At 37.0% G+C, this 23,691-nt stretch overlaps 1 protein-coding gene across 1 annotated transcript in view; it reads right to left on the reverse strand.

Moving 5' to 3' along the window:
* scn5lab (sodium channel, voltage gated, type V-like, alpha b) overlaps positions 1 to 23,691 on the reverse strand; it is a 168,522-nt gene that overhangs the window by 50,546 nt on the left and 94,285 nt on the right. Inside the window, 2 exon segments of the mRNA XM_048174687.1 lie at positions 20,697 to 21,053; positions 21,128 to 21,301. Coding sequence (XP_048030644.1) covers positions 20,697 to 21,053; positions 21,128 to 21,301 — 531 coding nt within the window.

A 23,691-nucleotide genomic window follows, 5' to 3' on the forward strand; every position in this document is an offset into this window, starting at 1 on the left:
AATAAAAGTATTATGCTATTTTATATCAAAGGAGGGACCTGAGCCAAACTAAAAAAATCAATGCATGTTAATGCAATGCATTAAACGCTCTAAACTTCTTGGTAACATCTCATTCAACACTAGAATAATGGTGGTGTTATGCTCAATGGCACAGTGATTCACAGACTGACTCAAACCAGCAACTCTCCAATTATAAGATCTAAGCCAGTGCTTCTCAAACTTGACCATGACCTTAAATAAAGACCGCTGTTAAGGGAGCCAATGAAAACAAGAAAACAAGTCATATTTTAGCTTATTTTACACCTTGTTCTGTCTTATTTGAATACTTTTAAGCCCTCTTGCTTTCCTTTGAAAGTGTGTTGAGTCCTCCTGCATGAGAACAACTGCTCTAAACCCATGTGACTTTTATTATTATGCAGACATTTTGGAGAAACATTAATGTGCAATGAGTGTTTATAATAACTAGGGGTCGTCATGCTCTACAAAAGCATCATAACAATAGTCCATAAAACTTGTGCACTATAGTCTTCCAAATAGCACATGGACTACATCTATGATGCTTTTATGCTGCTTTCAGAAGTTTGACAGCTCCGTCAGCGTACGCTTTCACGCTATGAAAATGAACAGCATCACATCTTTTGTGTTTCTTCCACTGAAGAAAGAAAGTCGTACAGGTGTGGAACAGCACGAGTGTGAGTAAACGATGACAGAATGAACTAACCATGCCTTCAAACGCCACACCACGCACCCAGCATGCCATTTTTCCAGACATTATTTTTTCTGTTTGACTGCGTGTAGGCAGTTGAATTCTATACTTGTTCAAATAAGCTTCACATTTCAAATACAGCTAATTTCTTGTGTCCGAACTATTCACGGTCTCATTCCAGATGGAGTTCTTGTGTAAAGGTCTCATATTCTGTGACACGGGGCGTTTTTGTCGCAGCAGCCGCAGTGTGAGGCCTGTAAACAGCAGGTGAGATGTGGAACTGGTTTTAAATGTCACATCTACCACCTACACGCGCGGAGGGGGTCGACAAGGCTGCGTTCAATGGACAACTGTGTGTGTGTGTGTGTGTGTGTATGTGTTTGAGTGGATGTAGTACAGCACGCTTTGATTAGACACGCACAGCAAGCACAGAGTGCCGGTACTTTGATAATCAACTCAAGCAGCTGCAATTTCCTCCCAATAATTGTTCGGCTGCAGTTCATGAATGAGAGAAGCCAATCAAAATTATTTAAAAGTATAACGCTCGGAATTCCCTTCTCCGAGGATAGTCCAATTACACATGTGAGATGCGAGAGGTACATTTACAAAAATGTTTCATTCACAGATTCCACGGTATTGAAATACTGAAGCAGAAATGTCAAGCAAATAATATTAACTGATACACTTCATTTCTATGATGCAAAACACATTTTTGCCTGTACAAAACACACCACCATTATTCTAGAGTGTTGAATGAGATGTTACCAAGAAGTTTAGAGTGTTTAATGCATTGCATTAACATGCATTGATTTTTTTAGTTTGGCTCAGGTCCATCCTTTGATATAAAATAGCATAATATTTTTATTCTATATATGCATAAAGTAAACTTGCTTGCTTTGAGAATAACAGAACTATTAACAGAATGCATGCTGCACACTGCAGAAATAGTATAAATGTATATTATTCAAATGCATAAAAAACTATACCTTCCATGCAATGTCAGTCGAACACTGTACAACTAGTATAAATGTATAGTATTTGAATGCATGAAATACAATAAAAATACTTTTAATGCAGTGCAAGTCACTTTGGATGAAAGTATCTACCAAATGCATGATGCAAATTATGCTAAAACTAAAACTTCAAAACTTCAAAACTAAAAAGTATACTTCCAATGCAATGTCAGTCGACCACTAATAGTATAAAAAAATAAAAAAATAAAAAATCTATACCTTTAATGCAATGTAAGTTATTTTGGGTAAAATCCTCTACCAAATGCATGATGTAAAATGATGCCATTTAAAAACACATCCAGAGAGATCAATATATAATTCTGCAATACCAAGAGTTGTGCTGAGTAAACACTCACATTACTGGTTACACTAAATCACAATGTCATACAAATAAAATAGAATTGCATCACCATGTGAAAACCCAAATACATATAGAGAGAGAAAGAAAGTATGATTCTCTCTAGCTTAGAAAGTGCAGGCAGAACCTTATCGGGTATCTGTGGGCCAAAACTGTTGCCATAGCAGCACATTGTTTCGGTCACCTGCACAAAGAATAGTTCTGGGGTCACATGCTTCCTCACACTGAGTTGCATTGTTCACCTTGCTTCCTAAGAGGCCGCTGCTGTTGCCCTGGAGCAACCTCAGTCCAGAGTCACTGCTTAAAGGTTCATTAGAGACTGAATTAACATCAGCTCTAGTAAACATGACATTCTCCTAAACTGCTGTTGTTAACACCTGCAAAGAGTGCATGGTGATTGCCGACTTTACGTGTTGTTATGTGGTTGCAGCAGGATGACATACTGTATTAATTTGCACTGAAAGTTTGGGGTCGGTTCGATTTTTTCATGTTTTTCTGCTCACCAATGCTGCATTTTGATAAAAAATACAGTAAAAATCTGAAATATTATTACAACTTAAAATAGCTGTTTTGTGAATATATTATAAAATGTAATTAGGGGCCAAGCGCTGAAGTTGGCGTTATTTTTTTTTTCCGTTTTTTCTTCTTCTTCATCTTCGACTCTGTAAGTCTATGGCAGCCCATAGAACCGCTTGCACCGCTATCCGCTATCACACAGATAGAGGACAGTCTGAACGGTCAACATAGCAAATCTGGAGACTCTAACTCAATCCCTCTAGCGCCACCAGCTGTCCAAACTTGCACTCCCGTTCATGCAAATAACTTTTGAACCGTAAGGGCTAGAAACAAAATACTTTTTCCTCTGATTCCTTGTCTCAATAGGATTCTATTTTCACAGAAATTGAACCAGATCATCTTCAGACCATGCAGACAAAAAGTTATGGAATTCAAGTCGATTTGTCAAACCGTTTTTGAAAAACGCGCAAATGGATTTTACGTAGCGCTTGGGAAAATAGACGTAAGGCTGTTTCTCCTAAACGCTTTATCGTATTCTGATCAAACTTGGTACATGTCATCACAACCATGACCTGAGGTTACATGCTGCATTTTGGCACAGCGCCACCTACTGGTCCGGAGATATGAATTTTTATTTTTGCTCATAACTTCTGAATAGTTCGCCCAAAAATCACAAATGAAATGGTATGGGTCATCAGCACGATGCCTTGAAGGAGCCTGTGAAGTTTCAAGCCAGTGCCACCTAGTGGTAAAATCAAATATTCAAATACTTATGACTTATTTTCAAGGGAGTCCTCTCCTTAGACTCCTGAATCCTTGCCAAATCCAACGATACAAACATTGCTAGGCCTTATGGTTTGTGCAACGTGGTGATTTAGCATTAAAACATCTTTTAGCAAAATGCTGGCAAAAAGTTACGGATTTCGTGTCGATAGAGAAAAAAGTTTTCGTAAAGCGCAACAACAAATTTGAGGTATGATGCCAAAATGACTGTATCTCTGCACTGCTTTGCCCTATTGACACCAAACTTTGCATGTTTCATTGTCACCTTACTTTGACCACACCACATCAGTTTGGTCACAGCGACACCTATTGGTCGACCTTTCAATCATATTTCTAATGATTGTATATTTCCTTCACAAAAAAGCCCAAATTTTTTAACAGTATTGTATCTAATTACAAGTCTAGTTACAAGTGCCATTATTGCTTAAGTATGTAAATGTGGGCTAAAAGATTAACATATAAACCTCAAGTCACAAAATATACAGTCATAGTCAGTCTGACTGATTCCCAGCTCAAGTCATTCTCGTTCTGTCTAAGGTAAGACGTCACAAATACGCACTTGGCCTCCTAATAGGTGACCCGGTGCTCCGGTTACGTTTCCTCTGTGGATCACAGTTTCCAAGACAGTGTTACGTTCACTTGATAACACTGTAAGTGGTGAATTATTCCTAAGCCTCTTGCTGACTTTTCAATAATTACGTTTGCCGCTGATGCCCAGAGGTCACGGGAGTTTCATTCAATGACTCAGTTGATGCAAACAAAAATATCTGTAACTTTTCTTATTTATTCAAAACTGTTAAAAGTCTAAAACAGCCATTGATTGCAAAAGACACACAGGTCTGTCTGTGTAAAAACAATGATGGTTACCGACAGTAGCAGCTATTTTGAGCTGCTGGCGACAGCTAAAGGCCCGTCGGCCCGTTCGATACAGGAGCACAGGGACGGTTCAGGCGTTTAATGTCTCGGGACATGGACCACCATCAGCAGCAGTCATCAGATGCACAGGATTGCATCATCTGCTTACATAAGTTTCGGGGTAAAACACAAGTAAGAAATGTCCTAAAGGAGATCTCTGGAAGGCAAATGGAGATGTATGATAGAGACGGATGTTTCTCCTGACAGCACAGTAACCTCATGTATGTCTCTTTCAGCAATGCCTTAAACTGTGCTCAGATCTGCAATCAAAAGCCAGAGATCTCAACAGAGATCAAGAACTTTTTCGTGTCCTTTTATTTTTCTCAAGGAGAACATATTTTGACACAAAGTTTAAACTTAAAATATATTTGAGAACTCTATGACCAAAGTCTGCAATAGTCAGATATCTCAATATGAACTAAAATATTTCTCAAATTCTTGAGACAAAGTTGACACTTAAAACATATTGAGAGCTCAATGAAAAACCAAATATCTCAATATGAACGCACATATTTCTTAATGAATTTTTGAGGTGAAATTGAACTTGAGTGAAACATTTGAAAACTTTATGAAAACCATATATGTCAATATGAACTTAAATATTTCTCAAAACATTTTTGACAATACATTTTAAACTAAACATATTTGAGAACTCTATGAAAAATAAATATTTCAATATGAACTCAAATATTTCTCAATAAATTTGACAATTTTTAAATTTAAAAAAATATATTTGAAAACCTTATGAAAACCAAATATTTCAACACAAACTCAAACATTTGTCAATAAATTTATGAGAAAAAGTTGAAACTTAAAACATATTTCAGAACTAACAACACCAAATAACTCAATTTGAACTCAAATATTTTTTAGGTAATATTTTGAGGTAAAGTTGAAACTTAAATAAAACATATTTTAAAACTTTATTAAAACAAAATTTCTTAATATGAACTCAAATATTTCTCAATAAATTTGACAAATATTAAAACTTAAAAATATATATTTGAAAACATTATGAAAACCAAATATCTCCACACAAACTCAAATATTTCTCAATAAATTTGACAATTTTTGAAATAAAAAAATATATATTTGAAAACATTATCAAAACCAAATATCTCGACACAAACTCAAAAATTTCTCAATTAATTTATGAGAAAAAAGTTGAAACTTAAAACATATTTCAGAACTAACAAAACCAAATAACTCACTATGAACTCAAATATTTTTTAAGTAATATTTTGAGGTAAAGTTGAAACTTAAATAAAACGTATTTAAAAACTTTATGAAAACCAAATCTCAATATGAATGGAAATATTTCTCAATGCATTTTTGAGACAAATTTTAAACTTAAATAAAACATATTTTAAAATGTTATTAAAACAAAATTTCTTAATATGAACTCAACTATTTCTCAATAAATTTGACAAATATTAAAACTTAAAAATATATATTTGAAAACATTATGAAAACCAAATATCTCAACACAAATTCAAATATTTCTCAATAAATTTGACAATTTGTGAAATTAAAAAAATATATTTGAAAACATTATCAAAACCAAATATCTCGACACAAACTAAAAAATTTCTCAATTAATTTATGAGAAAAAAAACATATTTCAGAACTAACAAAACCAAATAACTCACTATGAACTCAAATATTTTTTAGGTAATATTTTGAGGTAAAGTTGAAACTTAAATAAAACGTATTTAAAAACATTATGAAAACCAAATATCTCAGCATAAACTCAAACATTTCTCAATCAATTTGAGTCAAAGTTGAAACTTAAAACATATTTGAAAACTCTATAAAAACCAAATATCTCAATATGAACTCATATTTCTCGATAAATTTTTGAGGTAATGTTGGAACTTAAATAAAACGTATTCGAAAACTTTATGAAAACCAAATATCTCCATATGAACGGAAATATTTCTAAATACACTTTTGACACATTTTAAACTTACATAAAACATATTTGAGAGCTCTGTGGGAATCAGATCTGTGTTATTGGGTCACTATATTTTGGGCCTCAGGTTGTACCTTTAAGGAGCGCTGTTGTTTTGTGATGTCATAACACTGTTTCATTGATCAGGACGCTTGCGTTCAGTGACTCTCAGTGAAGTCCAGATGACCCATAAGCCCACTGAGAGCACAGGGCCAAAGATCAATGTGTTATTTTAACTACTGTAAAATCAAACCTCCCAGTGAACTCACACAGCGCTGGTCAATACTGGAGCTTCACATGAACTCAAACACTCGTACATCACAGGGAACAATCTAGAACAAGAGTACAGTAACATCAACCGAGCAAACCCTGCTATTTAGTGTTTCTTAACATCTAAGATTATTCACTGCATTTAATGCATTTAATAAAAACTTATAAAGTAACTAAACTGTCTGTTCTAGGTTAGGTCTTATTAGGTCTACTAATTTGGGAAAAGGAATAATAGAAGCAATATATGTAAATAATTAGGAAAACATAAATATATTATTATTATTTATTTTGAAGACATTTTTTCCCTCTTTTTCCCCTCCAAACCAGTAAGAATGAGCTAATAATAGTGATGCTCGTAAATAAATAAAGAAACAAATAAATAAATTGATTGAATTGAATCCGGCAGTAGTCAGAACACAAACTCCCCTATAAATATCAGAATCAAATACAAAAGCATTTGTTAAATGTCAACATTTGAAGTGAATTATGTAATTCTATTTGGGTCACAGAATCTGTTGTGACAGAAACAGCCTGAGAGCTTGATCCAGAGAGATTCAGAGATTTTAGGAGGTTACCGAGAGTCATTTCACTGACGGTGCAGGTCATATTGCAGCCATGTTATTTTTATTAATATTATTTTATATTTTCAGTTTATTTCAGTTTAAATTTGAGTCATTTTGTTGTGTGCTTTTGTGTTTTGGGAGTTTGCTTGGTGTTTTATTCTTTGTCTCTAATGAAAACATTCAATGTGTGCCGGTGGGATTTTCCCTGTTTTATCATCCAGCGAGTCTGATCACATAATAAAGTACCGGCACGCCTCTCCCCACCTCATCTGAGACACAATAAACTGCTGCATGGTCATATTCTCATAACACAATGAGGGTCGCCCTCTCCGCAGGAAAGCCAAGGACCCGATGAGGAATAAATCACAGCCGGGCCACCGGCGTGGCATTTCAATATGTGAGATGAGACGCTCCATCTACTGGCCTTGAATCCCGGCACCATCCCAACAACAGGGGCTTCAGGTTCGGATCAGAAGGGTTAAAATAACAGGCATGATGCATTTGATCCCATTTCATGCTGAACATGTGACCGAGTCAATTCCACCTGAGCTCAGCCCATCTACCTAATTGGGTCAGTTATATGTATGTATGGATGGATGGATGGCCAATAGCAGGAGGGGTGGAGCCTAACCAAGAGCAATTGGGGGTGGAGCCTAACTAAGAGCAGCAGGGGGTGGAGCCTAATCAGGAGCCCTGGATGAGTGAGCAAACATCATCCAAATCTCTCCCTCACACACACACGCACACACACATATGCACGAACTCCCCATCACCTGCGCTGACTCATCCTGCAATTATCCTGAAATAAACAGGTTATTTGAATTCATGGAATTGTGACTCAAGTGTTTCTGGAAGAATCTGCTACTATTATAGTTCAGACTGAAGAAGCTTTTAAGCTTTTATGTCCTAATACTGTATGCTGAATTATTTGACCTGAGGACATGGGTAATAATTCTCTGTGTTTCGAATGAAATGATGGACAGAACAAATATATAGAATGTATATATATATATATATATATATATATATATATATATATATATATATATATACAAAAAAGAATACATTTTTACCATGCATACAAATAATTTTTTCCCTCTCTCTTGTAATGTTGGGTTTATGAAGGCCTCCCCTTCAATTAACAGCACAGATTATTAACATTCATTATGGAACCCTGAAGTGGCGCTCAAGAAGACGATCCACTCGCCCCGCAACTGCCCGCAGGAAGCCGTGTATTTGAGCCCATTATATTCCAAGGCGGAGCCACATGATTGATGCTCATCCTGTTTATCTGGAGCTCCATGGCAGTCAGAGCAATGAAGCTCTTGAGGGACACTCAAGGCCTTGCTAATGAAATAATGCACTCCAGAAAACATTAAGAGCCCATGAAAGCTAATGACGCCACTGAGTTTCAACCCAGGAGGAGCCCATTTATAGCAATGTGTTCTGATAAAATACCAGCACAGCACAATCGGGATGCGAAATGACATCTTCTGGGGGTTGCTAAGCAAACATCATTACTGTGATTGCTCAAAGATAGGGTTAATAACCTCTAGCACAAAGTATTAGAGTTGAGTGTGTTACCCTATGACCCTTAGTGACCAGACGCACAATTTTCACCTGTTGGACCATAAAACAGATAAACAGGCACACCTTAGCAACCCCCTAGAAACTACCCAGAACACCTCAGCAACCACCAAGAACACTGTCCTGGAAACCACCCAGAAAACCTTGGCACCTTTTAACAACCACCCAGAATGCCTTAGTGACTTCGTAGAAACCTCCCAGAACTCCTTAGCAACTCCCTAGCAACCACCCAGAACGCCTTAACAACACACTAGAACCACCCAGTAACCTCTTAGTAACCACCAGAACACCTTAGCAACCACTTGTACCTCTTAGCAAACCAACCAGAACACCTTAGCAACCACCAAGAACACCTTAGCAATGTGTTAGAAACCACCCAGATCACCCACGCAACCTCCTAGCAACCACCCAGAATGACTTAGTGACCTCCTAGAAATCTTCTAGAACACCTTAGCAGCTCCCCAACAACCACCCAGAACACCTTAGCAACATCCTAGAAATCACCCAGAACATCTTAGTAACCTCTTAGTAACCACCAGAACACATTAGCAAACACCTAGAAACCACTTAGACCTCTTAGCAACCCCCTAGCAACCACCAAGAACACCTAAGCAATGTGCTAGAAACCACCCAGAACACACTCGCAACCTCCTAGCAACCACCCAGAATGCCTTAATGACCTCCTAGAAACCTCCCAGAACACCTTAGCCACTCACTAACAACCACCCATAACACCTTGGCAACATCCTAGCAACCACCAAGAGCACCTTAGCATCTCCCTAGCAACCACCAAGAACACAGCAATGTCCTTGAAAGCACACAGAATACCCTCACAACCTCCTAGCAACCACCCAGAATGCTTTAGTGACCTCCTAGAAACCCCCCAGAATACCTTAGCAACTCTCTAACAACCACCCATAACACCTTATCAACATCCTAGCAACCACCAAGAACACCTTAGTCCAAATAAAAATACCGAAATAATCAATTGAGATAAAGTTAATTCTGAATGAATTTAATTAGCTGGATTATCACAGTTGTTAACATGTGATTACTAAAACATAAAACCATTTTACATTGATTTTACATTGAAAAATAACTTTGTGATGAGACATAACGTCACGGTGATATATGATTTTGGCCATAGGGCACATCCCATATGTATGTATGTCCAGATTCCCACAGGACACCGTTTCAATCCACCCACCTGCGTTACGCTTAATTAACTGGGAAGGTGGCCGCACCTAACCGAGGATTATTAGCTGGATTTTTCTCACCACTACACCTGCCCACTTCTGCACACTCAAAATACATGCGGCAGACTCTCTGCATGAAAGGAGGAGAGAAAGACACCACATGTGTGTGTTTCCATCCGTGAGCTCGTTCTGCAGGTATCATGCCTCGACTACACTCTGACCCGATGCACAGAACACAGCTTAAAATAAAGCATTACCTCAGACAGATGACTAGTATTATCATATGCTACCTTTGACGAAACAACAGGTGGCAAATGTGTCCATCAGTCAAAGGACGGCATGAAGAACACCTCCACAAAACAACAAACAGACCACCAGCTAAAAGGAAATACTTGTATTGTGCCATGAATTGTGCTTCGATACACTTCAAAATGCAAATACACATTCAGCCACTTCAAAGTTTGGAGGTTTTGAAAGAATTGAATACATTTATTCTGCAATAATGCATTAAACTAATTGCGGTCTTTAGCCTCTTTGTTAGAGCACCCAACTCCCATGCCGTGGACCGGGGTTCGAGTCCCGCTTAGAGCGGACGGTTCGAACAGCAGGGGTTATATTGGTGCCGTGACCCGGATGAGAGTGAGGTTTAGGGGGGTGAGTGTAACGGATGTAGGCTGGTAAGAGCTGTGCATATAAACTCCACTCCCCTGATCTCAAGAGGCACGCTAGAGACTGTGGTCTTTAGCCTCCTTGTTAGAGAGCCCAACTCCCATGCCGTGGGCCCGGGTTCGAATCCCGCTTAGAGAGGACGGTTCGAACAGCAGAGGTAACATTGGTGCCGTGACCCAGATGAGAGTGAGGTTTAGGGGGGTGAGTGTAACGGATGTAGGCTGGTAAGAGCTGTGCATATAAACTCCACTCCCCTGATCTCAAGAGGTGCGCTAGAGACTGCAGTCTTTAGCCTCCTTGTTAGAGAGCCCAACTCCCATGCCGTGGACCGGGGTTCGAGTCCCGCTTAGAGCGGACAGTTCGAACAGCAGGGGTTACATTGGTGCCGTGACCCGGATGGGAGTGAGGTTTAGGGGGGTGAGTGTAACAGATGTAGGCTGGTAAGAGCTGTGCATGTAAACTCCACTCCCCTGATCCCAAGAGGCACGCTAGAGACTGTGGTCTTTAGCCTCCTTGTTAGAGAGCCCAACTCCCATGCCGTGGACCCGGGTTCGAGTCCCGCTTAGAGAGGACGGTTCGAACAGCAGAGGTTAACATTGGTGCCGTGACCCGGATGAGAGTGAGGTTTAGGGGGGTGAGTGTAACGGATGTAGGCTGGTAAGACATTTTGAAAGAATTTAATACATTTATTCTGCAAGAATGCATTAAACTAATTGCGGTCTTTAGCCTCCTTGTTAGAGAGCCCAACTCCCATGCCGTGGGCCTGGGTTCGAATCCCGCTTAGAGAGGACGGTTCGAACAGCAGAGGTTACATTGGTGCCGTGACCCAGATGAAAGTGAGGTTTAGGGGGGTGAGTGTAACGGATGTAGGCTGGTAAGAGCTGTGCATATAAACTCCACTCCCCTGATCTCAAGAGGTGCGCTAGAGACTGCAGTCTTTAGCCTCCTTGTTAGAGAGCCCAACTCCCATGCCGTGGACCGGGGTTCGAGTCCCGCTTAGAGCGGACAGTTCGAACAGCAGGGGTTACATTGGTGCCGTGACCCGGATGGGAGTGAGGTTTAGGGGGGTGAGTGTAACAGATGTAGGCTGGTAAGAGCTGTGCATGTAAACTCCACTCCCCTGATCCAAGAGGCACGCTAGAGACTGTGGTCTTTAGCCTCTTGTTAGAGAGCCCAACTCCCATGCCGTGGACCGGGTTCGAGTCCCGCTTAGAGAGGACGGTTCGAACAGCAGAGGTTACATTGGTGCCGTGACCCGGATGAGAGTGAGGTTTAGGGGGGTGAGTGTAACGGTTGTAGGCTGGTAAGACGTTTTGAAAGAATTTAATATATTTATTCTGCAAGAATGCATTAAATTAATTGCGGTCTTTAGCCTCCTTGTTAGAGAGCCCAACTCCCATGCCGTGGACCCGGGTTCGAGTCCCGCTTAGAGAGGACGGTTCGAACAGCAGAGGTTACATTGGTGCCGTGACCCGGATGAGAGTGAGGTTTAGGGGGGTGAGTGTAACGGTTGTAGGCTGGTAAGACGTTTTGAAAGAATTTAATACATTTATTCTGCAAGAATGCATTAAATTAATTGCGGTCTTTAGCCTCCTTGTTAGAGCACCCGACTCCCATGCCAGCAGACCGGGGTTTGAGTCCCGCCCAGAGCGGGCGGTTGGAACAGGAGGGGTTACATAAATATAGTATAGCAATAAATTCACATGATATCATGCAATCTTGTTTCAAACATTCTTCAGTCTAAATAATCTGCAGAAGAAAGTAAAAGCAAACAAAATTAAAGCAGACCAAATATTGTCTCGACTCACATTCCCAAAAGATTTCTTTCCCAGTTGTCCCTCGAGTTGTTGGAGTCGGTCTACAATAACAGATGTTCAGTAGGGGTTACAGTGATCCCGAATGACCTCTGACCCCGCATACACTTGTTGTTAAAGTGAATCAGCTTAGCTGTGCTTTTGGCAGATGTATCGTTAGCCATAAAAAGCCAAGCAAAGATTCCTCTTGATCCAAGTTATTTCTATCCAAGAAACCAACAATTTATAAAACGTTGACTCTAAGCTAACATGGTTCATTTATTAACCATAAACAAGGCATTTTACTATAACAGCATTCTCTCTTTCTCTGCATTTCACTAATCAAGCTTATACATGCAGATATTGTTATGATAAACTAATTGTGCTGTTCCCACTTTGTAAGTTGGTTCAGATAAAAGCGCATGTAATGTAATCTACAATAATTATGTGACATTTCCAAGCGAAATACACACACACACACACACACAGCTGAAGAGAGCTGAAACCCAAGATCCTGTTACACACACACTATCTCGAGGTGACAATCACATGCGATCAGCCGTTGAACAAGCGTTTTCTCCCTAAAAGGGCAGGATGCTCACGGACAGTTGGCGGGTCACTAAGACAGACGTTATCTAAACTCTCAGATATAACGTTTCTCACTGAGATCTTGCCTAAGGAATGACATGAACTGCTTTAGGAAAGGGACGTTCCCTGCGGGACCCGTTATAGGATTAAACCTTAGAGCCGTGGGTGGGAGTGGGTGAAATCCTGAAGAGTTTTCAGCAAGATCGACATGGATAAATTGGGAGTTTTGTTATTTGTTGCTTCTCACTTGGGAAGTCTTTTTAAAAAAAAAAAAAAAAATCCCTGAATCAGTTGCAATGAAGTTAAATATCTAAAAATTCAGTCATTCTTTAACATTATTCTTTAACAAAAATGAAACTCAAAGAGGAATGCAATACCATTCATAAGAATTTTTTTGAAAGAGTCTCTTCTGCTCACCAAGGCTGCATTTATTTGATCAAAAATACAGTAAAAATGTGAAATATTATTATAATTTAAAACAGCTGTTTTCTATGTGAATATATAGTAAACTGTAATTTATATCCAATGATCAAAGCTGAATTTTCAGCATCATTACTCCAGTCTTCAGTGTCACATGATCCTTCAGAAATCATTCTAATATGATGAATTGCTGCTCAGTTCATATATCTGAGGAAACTGTGATACATTTTTATGTTTCCGGAAATCTTTGATGAACAGAAATCTTTTGTAACATTCTAAATGTCTTTACTGTCACTTCTGATCACTTTAACACGTCCTTGCTGCCTATGTAGTGCACTCAACGTCAGTCACTCAAGAGGCTCCATGACCGCACAGCCGCTCACTGGGTTTTTGGAACAGAGTTATGGATTTGTCATCGCAACCCTGAGCAGCTCGAGATCTGATAACATCAATTTCACCTCTCCAGTTACTCGGCCGCGCTTTGAATAATTCTGATTATCCACACAGGTGCATCGATCCCAGCGTGTCCATATCCATCTGGAGTGATGACTGAGTCCAAACACACACACACACAAATCACACGCTAAGAATAGTCGCCCTGATCTGTTTACCTGGGAGCCTCTACAAACCAACCCAACATCAGTGCCTTCCTGTGAACTTCATGTCTGTCTTTGTGTGTACGTGACCGCAGCGCTGCGTTCACTGAGATCTCAGCTACAAATACAAACTACAAATACAAACACCAGCCTGGCAACTTTGGCGCGGGAATCCAGCAAACTTTATTTTATTACAATAAAAACTACTGGTGTATACTGGTAAAAATGATTTCATCAAGTATGTGTTCCTGGATCAACATCTTTGTTGATCCTGCAACAACAACCAGGATAAAAATCAGGTCACATTTCACCCGACAAAAAGATAAAATAATATAAAATAAAATAAAATAAAAATGAATAAAAAATAAAATAAAATAAATCTAAAAATGTAATAAAATAAAAATAATAAAAAATAATACAATTAAATAAAACTTAAATAAAATAAAAATTATATAATAAAAATTTATGAATAAAATAAAATAAAAATAATGAAGATTAAAAAAATAAAATGTAAATAAAATTAAAAAATAAAATAAAATAAAATAAAATAATATAAAATAAAATAAAATAAAATAAAATAAAATAAAATAAAATAAAATAAAATAAAAAATAAACACCAGGCTGGGAAGAATCCAGTGAATTATAATTTGTTACAACATAAAAACTAAAAACTACTATGTATTCTAGTAAAACAAATAAATAAATTCATTAATTAATTAAAATAATATAATATAAAATAAATAAAATAAAATACAATGAAAAAAATAATAAAATAAATTACATTATAATATTATAATAATGTAATTACATTACATTATTACATAAAATTAAATAATAAAATTAAATAAATCAAAGAAATGCATATGTTGGAGATTATTACAGTCAGCTATTTTCTGAGCACACACACACACACACACACACACACACACACACACACACACACACACACACACACACACACACACACTTACCTAGTAGTCATAAACACTGAAATAAATGAGGGAAGTAAAGCAAATAATGCTAGACATGAGTGACAGATTCAGAATTTGGCCAAATGAAGGCGTCTTACATTCACTGAGATCTCAGATGTCTCAATTGCTCACCTCAGCCCAATGACCTACAAATACAAACACCAGGCCGGCAACTTCAGCTAGTGACTAATAATGCTGCTGTATTTATGTGTCCCGTACCCACAGGAATCCGGCGAATCCGAATCCAACATATCCTGACACCTGTTATTCACATCAAACACTGGAGATTACCAACAAAACACCTTTAATGATATACTAACTATGAATAATTCTGCTCTGTGAATGTGGATGAGAACAAACGAGTGCTTGAATAAGCATTTAACGTACTACAGGTGCAGTTTAGAGGTATTTGATCTTTTGGCCTTTCATTCAACTACAAATGAAGATTTATGAGCGTTTCTAGTGGCTTTCTCACATTACCACAGCTAACACAGTAGAACAAACACAAATACAACCGGCACACAATGAAGTACACAGCTTATTTGAATAAAAAAGACACTGTTTGTGATGAAAGAGTGGTTTATGAAATCATATTTCATGCTAAAATCTAAACAAAAATAAGAAATTATATTTTGAATAAACATAATTTCTTTGCAAAAGGAAAATAAGCCTTTTTAAAAATTATTTTGACATTATCAACATGAAATCTTTTCTAAATGCTCATTAAAAAAATCTGTAATACAGTATTTAAAATCAATAAAATAAAATCAATAATATAAAATTAAAAAAATAATTAAAAAACAAAATAAAATAACTTTTTGCTAAAATAATAATTATTATAATCAACTATTTCCTAAACGAGACACACCCACACTTTTTCACATATTTTAACAATATTAAAATGTATTCTTAATATTAATTATTAATAATATATATTTTTAATAATCATTTTAAGCCATTTTTTAATTATTTTGCCATTATCTACATGAACATTTCTCCCAAAATGATCATAAAAAATCTCATTCTCATTACTTTAATCGAATCATCTGAATCTGAAATCTGAAAATCATCTTTTCCGGATGCATTAAAATCAGCATGAATCAATTCAAAGCACTACAAACTATTATTTAAAATTATTATTAAATGATAATTTATTACAATAAAAACTACTATGTATAGTAAAAATAAAATGCATGAAATAAAGCAAATAATGCCTGACACGAGTGACAGACGCAGAATTTGTCCAAAAGAAGGCATCGTTACGTTGTCAGCCTTGTTCAAAGTGCCTATGATGCCTTAAAATACTGCCTAGGTAGGCAGCTACCACATTTAGAGTCTCAGAACCAAAAATACATTGTGCATATTGAGTTCAACACTCGCTCGGTGTAATCAAATGAACCACTGGATTGTTTGCAATTCAAATGCATTGTGTGCAAATTCAAAACACATTACCCAACTCACAATGCGTCACGCCCCGCGGCCCCTGTAAATTCTTCCACAGTCTCTAAGTGACTAGTCGGGGTGATCTAAAAATATCAATGGTGTAACAAAGGTACAACTATTTGACCTTTAACTGCCGTATGCAAATGAAATCATGCAGGAAAGATCAGGTCACAGTATTCGAGCGATGCCACACATCCGCAGTGTTTATGAAATGCTCGTCAGTGTATCGGAGGTGATTCTTTCCTATCTGCAGCCACACAATCATCAGTCCAACAGCGTCTCTAAAGGCAGCGAGAATGGAAAAGCCCTCGTACTGACAGACACGCCGTCTCGCCCAGCTTCAATTCCCCCAGCCTCACATTTGCATGTGTTAATCGCTCTGGTGAAACGGTCTGCATTTGCTTCCATCTGTACCGAACCCTCTGTTATGTAATATCAATATCTTATAAACAGGCCCAGATGCAATCTGCACACTTATTTTACAGTACTGCACACTGTCTAGACTCTAGATGGAGAAACTCTCGCAGGGTTTGCATTGGATACTGAGCTCAGGGGTGATATTTAGCATATTTTCTGTGGGAGAAAACCTGCAGAATGAAAATCTCAGTAAGATTTTTTTTTTTTAGTACTCTGATTCAGCAAGGATACATTCAACTGATCAAAAGTGACAGTAAAGACATTTATGTTACAAAAGATTTTTATTTCAAATAAATTCTGTCCTTTTGAACCATCTATTCATCATTGAATCCTGAAAATAAAAATGTATTACGGTTTTTCACAAATTTATGAACTGTTTTCAACATTTATGATAATCATAAATGTTTCTTGAGCAGCAAATCAACATATTAGAATGATTTCTGAAGAATCATGTGACACTGAAGACTGGAGTAATGATGCTGAAAATTCAGCTTTGATCACAGAAATAAATTATATTTTACTATATATTCACATAGAAAACAGCTATTTTAAATTGTAAAAACTTTTTACATTTTTACTGTATTTTGAAAAAATAAATACACCCTTGGTGTAGTGTTAATTTCGTCAGACGAGACGAGACGAAATATGTTCGTCAACGACCTTTTTTTTCATGACTAAGACGAGACGATGACAAGACTGCACCACTGTCCAAAAACGCTGACTAAGACTAAATTAACATGCATTATTGTTGACGAAAAAAGACGAGACGATAATGTTTTGTATAAAATAAAAACTAAGATAAAATCTCTCTTCATTTTCGTCTACAATCGTCTCTGCTTTTTCATCAGCTGTTACGCCTTTAAAATATTCAGAATGAGTTCGCGGCTTCGCGCTGTTGCTCAAGTTAAGCCTCGCTGAAGCCTTGTTTACACTGCATGCGTGTGCGGCTCGTTACGGCTCCGGCAAGGTGTTGTTCCGTCCTCTGCGCGGTCAACTCAAACAAAGAAATTTCAAGTTTTTCAACTTTGAATCTCTTGTCGTCAGTTTCTAGTGATGTAAAATATGAGCGGGAGTTTACACAGGGTGATTATTTTGACTTTGTTTTGTATTTGAGCTGCGCGTCTTGGAGGCGAGGCGCCTATCTTTAGCGAAGCGGCGCGTCGAGCCGCTTCTCAAACGCTTCTCAAACGCACCGCGGCGCGGCTGGTGTAAACACAAGCATTGACTAGAGTGGCCGTGTATCAGCTCCGGTAGCCGCGTCGCAGCCGCACACGCGTGCAGTGTAAACGAGGCTTTACAGGTCTCATACGCCTGTGGCTGCAACACGAAACTGCTGAACACACAACACCCAAAGCGAACACGAGTGACAAGCGACGACGACATGCTAGCTTTTGAATTGTGTTGGTTAAAATAAAATACTCTTCAGAACAGGTTAATCATTTGTGAATGTGTCTCCTAAATCAGAAATTGAAAAACCAGACACGTTTAACATTTGCATTCAACAAAAATCTTTCAACAAGTGTATTTTGTCAGGTAATTATGACATTTAACCAATGTTTGAGATATGTGAAACACTTTTTTTACTGAAATGTTTATCAGTAATAATCTCAGTAATAATGTGTTATTTTTTAAAAAAGACTACAATTTTTTGACTAAAACTAGACTAAAATTAAAAGACTTTTAGTCGACTAAAACTTGACTAAGATACCTTGAGTTTTCTTTTGACTAAAACTAGATTAAAATGACGAGACGTTTAGTCGACTAAAACTTGACTAACAAAAAAAGATATGTGAATGACTAAATATGACTAAAACTAACAAGGACATTTGGCACAAGACTAAGACTAAGACTAAATTAAAAATAGGTGACGAAATTAACACTACCTTGGTGAGCAGAAAAGGCTTCTTTCAAAAACGTCTAAATGAACTCAAACAATTGAATGCTGGAAAACTTTTTGGAGACAATCATTATTTTTGCAGTTCCATTTGGTGCCACTAGTAGCGCTGAAATCACACATTACAGCTTTAAAGGGGTCATGGCATGGTATGTTCCTCAAGTTTTTTGCACACACACACACAAAAAAACATATTTGCAGAAAAACAATTATTTTCAACCTTCATTCTGAGCCTCTGTCTAAAATTATCAGTTTTTAAGATGCAGCTCCTTTAAGGCTTGCCAGTAAATGCCCACTGTTATGATTGGCTAACGTCATTGCATAGTAAAACGCATCAACGCCCACTCGCTATTTCACAACAAAAGTTTCTTTGCAAACTCTCCATTACATACATATGTCTCATCCAGTGCCTCATTTACAAAACAATCAGCAGTCAAATGCTCCGAACAAACATAATCCTCCAACGCGATCCGGGACGCCATTAAAATAAACCATCCACTTGTTCCTGATGCTGGAATCATTCTGAAGTCTGTACAGAGTCAAAGCGAACGTTCTTTCACTCTTCCAATTGTCCTTTTGTCAGCTGACTCAAGTGCGTGGAGTATGTTGGAAAATTAACACATCTGTATACTGTATCAGTGTAGACAGCGTCAGTCATTATAATGACTTCTATTTGCTTTTGATGCGACGCTTCACATCCAGTGTAGGCAAATGTCAGCCGTTAAGTGACTGAATGCCAGTGGGCGGGGCCTATGTGCAATAATGTATAACTATTGGTCGATGTCTTGCTCCGGATATAGCTTGTCAAATTTGCCCTATTTGGGTGTGAGCAAAAACACGCCGTTTTTGTGTGTGTCCCTTTAAATGCAAATGAGCTGCTGCTCCAGAAGAGGGCGGAGCTTTAACAGCTCAACAACAACAAAGCTGGAGAATCTCACGCAGCCAAAATGAGGATTGTCAGTAACGGTGTTCAGCCTTACATTGTTCAAACCGGAGTCGACACTGATGGAGAGACTCAGGAAGAAGTTACAACTTTTAGACGTTTCTGAACGATTAGTGGATAAATTGATGTAGTTGCTGTGGAGTTGATTCAACTCATCCACTAGCATGTGCCGTCATGTTCATCTTTTGTGTTGAATTGACCCTCGTTTGTGAAGCAGTCCGGCATAAAATGACGGCATGTCAACAACACTCTACTACAACAACTCTTCCTCTTCTCTAAAGCAGCCCAACATGGCCCCGCCCCCTTTGTTGCCTATTCTCGGGGGCGGGGTTTATGTAAATTTTAGGGTTTGTGATGTCACTAACCCAGGGAGGATCTCGTTATAGTCCCTAAACAGCGATTTCCGTAAAATAAAATATCTCCTTTGCATTGAACTTTGAGCGTCGTAACTTTGCAGATGTTGTTTATGATCAAACAGCAACATTACACACTAACTAAAGTTAAAAAAGTCAAATCATAATCATCCACCCCTTTAAGCTATAAAACTTGCAGGATGTTTTAACAGTACAAATACCTCTTATATATTAAAAGATCAATGCAAATTTGATTTCTCATGTTATGTTCTGTTTAAAAGGATCTGTGGTATAAACACAAACACTCACATCTCACATTTGGGGCTTTGCAGGAACTAGCGAGTTATTGAGATCAATTACCCATGAGCCACTGAGCCAGACAATTCACCCCAGACGTTACCGGGGCAATTATTGCACACGAAGACTTTGATTAAAAACCGTCCCCTAAATAAAAAACATATCACAGGTCTTTCAAATAAAAGATCCATTAATTATGCAGGTATGCATCCAAAATCAAAAGAAATTATTTTAATTACTTTATCAATTTGTATTTCTCACATCACTTTAATCAGCGTGGACAAGATTCAAACAGAGTTCATGATGTAAACGGTCTGAGTTAATCAGAGGCGGTGCAAATATGACCCTCAGCAATAATAACGCGGGTTTATTATGACACGAGCGTTGAGAGACATTTCAACCGGCAGCCAATATTAACACACGATTATTAACGCTTCCTTAAAAGCGAACTTACCACGAGGTTCCCGATAACCATGACCAGCATGAAGACCAGGATGCAGAGCGGCTGTCCGGCCACTTCCATACAATCCCACATGGTCTCAATCCACTCTCCGCACAAGACCCGAAACACGATGAGGAACGAGTGGAAGAAGTCCTTCATGTGCCAGCGGGGCAGCGTACAGTCCTTGGAGATCTTGCACACGCACGACTCGTAGTTCTTCCCGAACAGCTGCATGCCGACCACGGCGAAGATGAAGACGATGATGGCCAGAACCAGGGTCAGATTCCCCAGAGCGCCTACGGAGTTCCCGATGATCTTGATCAGCGTGTTCAGAGTCGGCCACGACTTCGCCAGCTTGAAGACTCTCAGCTGAAGGAGAAGGTGGAGAGTCAGAACAAGCAAACGCGACAAAAACCAGTCGGTCAGTTAGAAGCGTGTTTTACCAGTCTGAATGAGCGCAGGACGGAGAGACCCTCCACGTTGGACAGACCCAACTCCATGAGACTCAGACTCACGATGAGACTGTCGAAGATGTTCCAGCCCTGCTGAAAGTAATAGTACGGGTCCAGAGCGATGATCTTCAGAACCATCTCAGCTGTGAAGATACCTGTGAACACCTGACAAACACAGGAGATGAAAGAAGTTGGTTTGTCTTCAAACAATGTACGTTCATGCATTTGGATGACGCTTTTGTCCAAAGCGACTTGCATTGCATTTCGATGCTATACATTTTCTGTGAATTGAACCCAATTAAACTATTTGAGCTACAAGAATAATTATATATATATATATATATATATATATATATATATATATATATATATGTTGGTATGTATGTATATATACAGTATACATACAGTGTATATACACACACACACATATCTTGTATATTTAAATGTAAATAAATGCATGTATAAATATAAAAAAATATATATGTGTGAATGTATAAATAAATGTATAAATTAGAGCTGTCAAAACGATTAATTGCGATTAATTGCATCTAACATAAAAGTTTTTATACATATATATATATATATATATATATATATATATACACACACAATATAACAACAAATTTTATAAACATATGTTTGCATAAATATATATATATACAGTATACATACAGTATATATATATATATATATATATATATATATATATATATATATATATGCACAAAAACACACACATATTATATATTTACAAACTTTTATGTTAGATGCGATTAATCATGATTAATCGATTTGACCACTAGTATAAATGTAAATAAATTAATGTAAATATTAATAAATATATACATGTGAATATATAAATAAATGTATAAATGTAAATAAATTGATGTACAAATTTAAATATATACATGTGAACATAAATTAATGAATGCATTTACATTTAATGTAGCAGTGATTTTTTTTTTTTTTTTAATTTATGTATGACTTATTTTTATGTACTTCTGAGTACTATACTATTACTGGCAGCTGAAAGCATATTTAAATTATATATATATATATATATATATATATATATATATATATATATATATATATATATATATATATATATACACACACACACACAGACAGACGCAGATGGAAGAAATGCTGTGACCTGCATCATCCACTGGATTGATTGATTATATATAATATATATACATAAAACATGCAAGGGGGGCGGGGCATGTGTAGAACTTTGTGATTGACAGGCAGTCCGATCCTGCAGAATCCTGAGATATTCTGCGTGGGCTGGCAAATTGCTCTTTGTTGCCATGGACACCAGGTGCGTGTATCTCAGACAGGTCTGCCGCTTGCTTTGGGGTTTTTTCTATGTAAAAGTCGCTCTGTTTCTTGTATCTCGGAGAAGCGCGTGTGGATGTGACTATGATACGTGACACGGCAGCAGGAAGCGTACAGGACGAGTCGCACGGACATCTGAGGGAAACACACGCTGTGAAGATGACCAGACCAGAAGATCGTCTCTGGTTCTGCCTCACATCCCATAATTAACTCTTTCATCTAAAGAATAAACAGAGATCTGGAAAAACATCTTCATCCTCTTTGAGAGTGAATCTCATGAAAACACGTTCAGGTCACATTTCACACGAGCAAAAAAAAATAAAAAATAAAAAATAATAAAATAATAAAAATAAATAAATAAATAAATAAATAAAAATAATGTTATATACTATGTAATGTACATCAAATAAACATTTTTTTGTGTGTGTGTTGAGCCTGGACATTAATTCTCTTTATTGTAATTTAGTATTTTTATTGTATTACAGTAAAAATGTCAGTAATACAAATTTGTATTTGTTTATTAAAATCAGCATAATTTAAACACATCACAATAAATAGTACTATTATGTAGTAATATAAATACTTTAATTAAAATGATATGAAAAAGAATGAATTTTAATAAGAATTTTGGGGAGAAAGTGCTTAATAGTTGATTTCCTATAATAATAAAAAAATATGTATATATATTTTATTTTTGTTTAAAATTTTTTTTTCTTAACAAATAAAATAGTAAAATTAATAAAATAAAAATAATGTTATATATTATGTAATGCACATCAAATACACATTTTTTTTGTGTTGAACCTGAACATTAACTTTACTTTATTGTAATATAGTATTTTTATTGTATTACAGTAAAAATGTCAGTAATACAAATTAGTATTTGTTTATCAAAATCAGCATAATTTAAACACATCACAATAAATATTACTATTATATAGTAAAATAAATGCTTTATTTTTCATATTATTTTAATTAATAAATTTTAATAAGAATATTGGGGAGAAAGTGCTTAGTTGATTTCCTATAATAATAATAATAATAATAATATATATATATATATATATATATATATATATATATATATATATATGTATGTATATTTTCTCTTTCCTATATCTTTCTTTTGATTTTGGGGTAAAACATGAGATTCGCCCTTGAAGTGATTTTTTTTCAAACTCCACGTCAGTCTATAGTGAGTCATTTTCATATCA

The sequence above is a fragment of the Megalobrama amblycephala genome, linkage group LG22, assembly GCF_018812025.1.
Source record: "Megalobrama amblycephala isolate DHTTF-2021 linkage group LG22, ASM1881202v1, whole genome shotgun sequence".
Taxonomy (NCBI): domain Eukaryota; kingdom Metazoa; phylum Chordata; class Actinopteri; order Cypriniformes; family Xenocyprididae; genus Megalobrama; species Megalobrama amblycephala.